This window comes from Cryptomeria japonica, chromosome 3 (assembly GCF_030272615.1).
Source record: "Cryptomeria japonica chromosome 3, Sugi_1.0, whole genome shotgun sequence".
Classification (NCBI taxonomy): Eukaryota; Viridiplantae; Streptophyta; class Pinopsida; order Cupressales; family Cupressaceae; genus Cryptomeria; species Cryptomeria japonica.
Window position 1 is genome coordinate 192359228 of NC_081407.1, and position 5311 is coordinate 192364538.

The 5311-nt window shown below is 35.8% G+C and overlaps 1 protein-coding gene across 1 annotated transcript; it reads right to left on the reverse strand.

Moving 5' to 3' along the window:
* Positions 1–3744: 3744 nt before the first annotated feature.
* Positions 3745–5014, reverse strand: LOC131037362 (tRNA-uridine aminocarboxypropyltransferase A). The gene has a single exon (XM_057969476.2). It carries the CDS (start codon positions 4899–4901, stop codon positions 4050–4052), a length of 852 nt encoding a protein of 283 aa, XP_057825459.1. The 5' UTR covers positions 4902–5014; the 3' UTR covers positions 3745–4049.
* Between the last annotated feature and the right edge of the window lie 297 nt (positions 5015–5311).

The following is a 5311-nucleotide window of genomic DNA, read 5'->3' on the forward strand; positions in this document are numbered from 1 at the left end:
TTCAGCCTAATCATGAATACAATGGATATTAGGTCTCTAATTCCAAATATGAAAGAAATAACTTTGGTAAAACCCAGTTTAAGTTTGCTCCGTAGTCTGCCATTTAGCGGAAGCTACATACTACTTTTCAGCCTGGATGGTTGAGAACTTTAGATGTCTAAACTTAAGATCCTTCTCTCCAGAACAGAAAATCAGAAGATAGCTTAGCCATATGTGCCAATGATAGCAAGTTCAAGACACCTAAAGGTTGAGAAAAGCTGTAAATGAAACATTTACAACATGCAGAAGCTTCAATACAAAAAGGATAGAAAACCTGTAATAAAGGAAACTTGGTGTCTTAGCTTTGTCCAAGTGTGACTGCAGTCTCGTTCTTTACCACCTAACTCAGAGGCATAAAGGCTAAAACATCTGTCTGTACGTATGATACAGTTAAACACTTTAAGATTGGAATAAGCCAGGGTATCCTTGTGCTGCACTATTGTATCTGAATCTCTTGACTTCAGAATCAGAAGTTGAAAATTTTACCTTAATGAAATGCCTCAATTTGTACACCACCAAATCCAAATCATAGTGCATTTCCATTATGTATCATTCATGGATATAAAACAGCATGCATATGTGGCAATGAAATATTACATGCAGGAGCAGTATTGCCTAGTAACAGAGAAAATGCATGAACGTTTAACTTCTAATTATATATGTCTTACCAATTACTCTGATTGGAAAGTATGTTGCAACAACAGAATGTTGCCAAGCTTTTACAAAATTGTTGGTGAATCTTTGGAGTACAAAAGTATTTATTATACAATAATTATAAGGAAATGATATTAAGACATGTATATCTTGGCATTTTTACAATGGTTATGTAAAAACTAAATTCTATATGGAAACTTTGCGAATATTTTTTAATAAATTTGCCGATTGGCAAACCCAATTGGTGAAAAATAGCCAGTTCGCAATTTTGAATTTTTTGTATGTATGATACAGTTACACACTTTAAGATTGGAATAAGCCAGGCTATCCTTGTGCTGCACTATTGAATCTGAAATTCTTGACTTCAGAATCAGAAGTGACAAACTTGAACATTTTACCCCAATCATATGCCCCAATTTGTAATCCACCAAATCCAAATCATAGTGCATTTCCATTATGTATCATCCATGGATATAAAACAGCATACATATGTGGCTTTGGAGGAGCAGTATTGCCCAGTAACAGCGAAAATGCATGAACATTTAACTTATAATCATATATGTCCTACAAATTACTATGATAGTAAAGTATGTTGCAACAACAGAATGTTGCCAAACATTTACAAAATTGTTGGTGAATCTTTCCAGTGCAAAAATATGTACTATACAATAATTATAAGGAAATGATATTAAGACATGTATATCTTGTCAATTTTAATATGGTTATGTAAAACCTAAATTCTATATGGAAAGTTTGCAAATATTTTTTTCAACATTCACCAATTGTCAAACCCAATTGGTTAAAAAATAGCCAGTTCGCATCTTTTTTCTTTTTTGTAAAAATATAGCCAATTGGTAAACAAATGCCCTATCATGCTCCATCTGTAATAAGATAAGAGCTAGTGAAACAACTCAATTCCATCCGTGAATTAGCCATGAGCAATTTTAACTATGTTTTGATGAAGATACAATTAGAGCTTCCTATGAGGATTCACTTACGTACATGAGGTGCTTTTTGTTGAAAATAGACAATTAAGTGAAAGGTATGCCCAAAAACTAATTTACAGAAGTACATCATGAGGAAAAGAAGATGGGGCATCTGCCCTTTTTAAGCAGTTTAGATTAAAATCTCCTGGGCCTCAAATTGCAAACTTGGAATGCAACCATTGCAAGGGAAACGGAGAAGTTAGTGCTCGACTTCAAGCAAGAAATCAAATAAATAACATAAGATTGGATATTCTTCAGTTGCATGGAGAGCAAAATTTTAAGAAAATAAACTTGAATACTATGCACCTGCAGAATGGATAAATCTAAGAACTGTTGCACATGATATTGTGTACTGAATAGCCAAAACAATTCTACATGATGATCCATGACCTAATCAAAGGAAGAGCGTGTACATGCCATAATAAATAACACACACACAAAAAGCACAAAGAACTTTGCCTTCCAACATCTGAAAGGAAACTTACAATTCTAAATCTAAACTAAAATGATAACTATAAATGACCAGTGGATTATTTCTTATCTCTGCAAACCTTCAAACAGCATTATGACACCACTTTTAGTCAATCCTAATCTGGCCTTCCTTAGGGACCTACAAATACCTTATCTTATAAGCCATAAGAAAAAAATTCAATCATTATGATCAACAATTAGTGTATGTTGTTGAACATGATAACTCGATCAATTAAGAAAATATATGGTTATCCGCTGCAATCTCTAAATCAAGTTGTTCCTCTGGTTAGTTCTTCACAATGGAATATTCACAGCAGGCAGATCACAAAGAAGGTGGATCAAGGGGTCATCCAGGCATGCCTATTTTTCAATGATTTTGAATAACCTCAACTATCTCTTAGCTATTTACCACTTTGTTCTGTCTACACTTGTCTCTGCCACATTTATGCTGTTTTTCCTCATTTTGTTTTGGACTGTGAATTTCAGCTTATCTTTTAATATTCCCTTGACATGTTAGATATATGATTACGTAGCCATTTTTCTCATGTTATATTTGCACCATGTGCGTCATTGTTAGTGGGCACTTCTTCAACAAAGTAACTTCTTATTAAAAAAAGTAAAAACATAACAATTGGTAAGTAAATTGAATTCAATTGTTCGATCTTGACAACCTACCTGTGTTACCTCCTTTCATGGTACATGATTGATACTAAAGATAGCCTAATAAAGCTTAATCATTAATCAATGGATATTAGGTCTGTATTCCCTAACATAGAAGAAAGAATTTCAGAAAAACCCAATTTAGGTTTCCTCCATAGCCTTCCTTTTAAAGAGGCTATGAGCTGCTTTTCAGCCTGGATGGTTTAGACATCGAGACTAAGGATCCTTCTCTCTAGAATTGAAAACCAAAAGCTAGCTTAGCCATTTGTGAGAATGATAGCATGTCCAGGACACGTTGAGCAATGTGGTAAATGACAAAAGTTACAATATGCAGACGGCACAAATTCAAATTTGGTACCAAGCATGTACTAATGGAAACTTGTGTCTCAGAGTTGTACAAGTGAGATTGCAGTCTCATTCTTTACCGCCTAAGTCAGGGGCATAAAGGTCCAAACATATTTGTGTATATATGACAAAGTTACAACTTGAAATTGGAATAAGCCCAACACCTTTGAGCTGCATTATTAGTATCGGTGTTTCTTGACTTCTAAATCAAAACTGACAAAATTGAAGATTTTACCCCAACAATATGCCCCAATTTGCAAGCTATCTTTTTGTTTTGTATTATACATGGATATAAAACAGCATGCATACGTGGCAAGGAAATTTTACATGCAGAAGCCGCCAGTAACAGAGCTAATGCATTAACATGTAACTTACAATTATATATACTCTATCAATTATTCTAATTGAAAAATGTTGCAAAACATTTATTAATTATTAATTACTGGTGAGTCTTTACAGTGCAAAAAACCATGTATTATACAATAATTATAAGGAAATACTATCAACACATGTATATTTCGGCAATTTCAATAACGCTATGTAAAAACTAAAATTCTATATGAAATTTCTAAGTAGTGAACGCAATTAGTGAAAAATCTGGCAATAGCCAATAGGCAAACCCACTTTTTAATTAATAAGTGAAAAAATAGAGAATTAATGAATTAGCCAAAAAAAGAAAACCCCCAGCATGCTCCAGCTGCAAGAAAGAAAAACCTAATGAAACTACTCAGTTCCATCAATGAATTAGCCATGAGAAAATTTAACTATGTTTTGATAAAGGCAACATTAGAGCTGCCTTTGAGGACTCGCTTGCGTGTATGAAGAGCTTTTTATTGAAAATAAACACTTAATTAATGAAAAATATGCCCAAAACCATTTTACAGCAGACGTAAATCATGAGGAGGAAACGGGGCAACTGCCCTTTTTAAGCAGTTTTGGGCGAGATCTCATGGGCCTCAAATTGCGAACTTGGTATGCAACCATAGCATGCAAAACAGAGAGAAGTTTGTGCTCAATTTCAACAGCAATTGGTGTGGGTTCCAGAATCCTCAGGGAGCGTGCAACAGCCTCCATTGTGGAAAGGCATCCCCCATGAGGCTCTTTTCTTAGCGTTAACTCACAACTCCACATGTTATTTCCTTGGGCATTCTGGTCATGAGGCAGACAAACTTGAACAACCCCAATTTCCCTGAGGAAGGGCATGCTTGCCCTAGCCATCTCCTTGGCATGCTGCCAAGTCCCATCAATCACTACCAAAACTACCCTTTTCGATCTCTCTATATTATTCTCACTTTGAGACAATACTGTTTTCAATTCCTCTCCATTGTTTTCATTTTGGGTGTTAGGCATGGGCATACCTGATGATGACGACGATACCCACTTGTTCAGATCGAGTGCTTCATTGCCTGGAAAGAGTAAAAGAACTTGGCATGTTGATTGGCATATATTGTCAAGGATTGAGGAGGATTTCCTGTGTAAACGACGGCCAACCATAACATGACAATTGCTCAGACATCTGTTGAGAAGCGGAACAGTTGCAAGCTTATGTCTCGCCTCATGAGGATGCTGTAATATGAGAATGTGGGTGGATGTTTTCATCGCTTGAGAAGGCAGTATAGTGCAGAGGCACACATTAACAGGCCTCCCACAACCTCCCTGGCATCTCTCTCTTCCTTCTTCCTCTTCTTCGCAATCCTCGTCCACGGAGTAACCGGAATCTAACACACTGTCCATTCGAAGAATCATGAATCTCCCCACTCCCCAAAAGAAACTGCCTTTCGATTCCTTCGAATTATGTCAAATATTCTGAACTTCCAGGACCTAATTTTTATCAAATTTTACCTACATTTTCCTCTGCTATGGAGTTGCTACCATTATTAAATCCATTTTCTTTAGCGTTTTTTTTTTAAAAAAGGTAAAAAATTTATTAAATCAAATTGAGCAATATGTAGAACAGGGTCTCAACTCAGCAAAAAGAAGGAGAGGACTCAACATAAAGCCCCCAACCAAATAACAACTAAATTGTTAAATCCTCCTTGACCAAACCCTCAACAACATGAACATACTCCAAGGGCGGATGAGCCCAGTCTTCAACTCTCCACTCATTCAGGTAATCTGAGGCCCACTTTCCCAGACAATCAACAACTCTATTCCAC

Coding starts and splice junctions, on each gene's coding strand:
- LOC131037362 (XM_057969476.2), bottom strand. CDS start 4,901: ATGATTCTTCGAATGGACAGTGTGTTAGATTCCGGTTACTCCGTGGAC.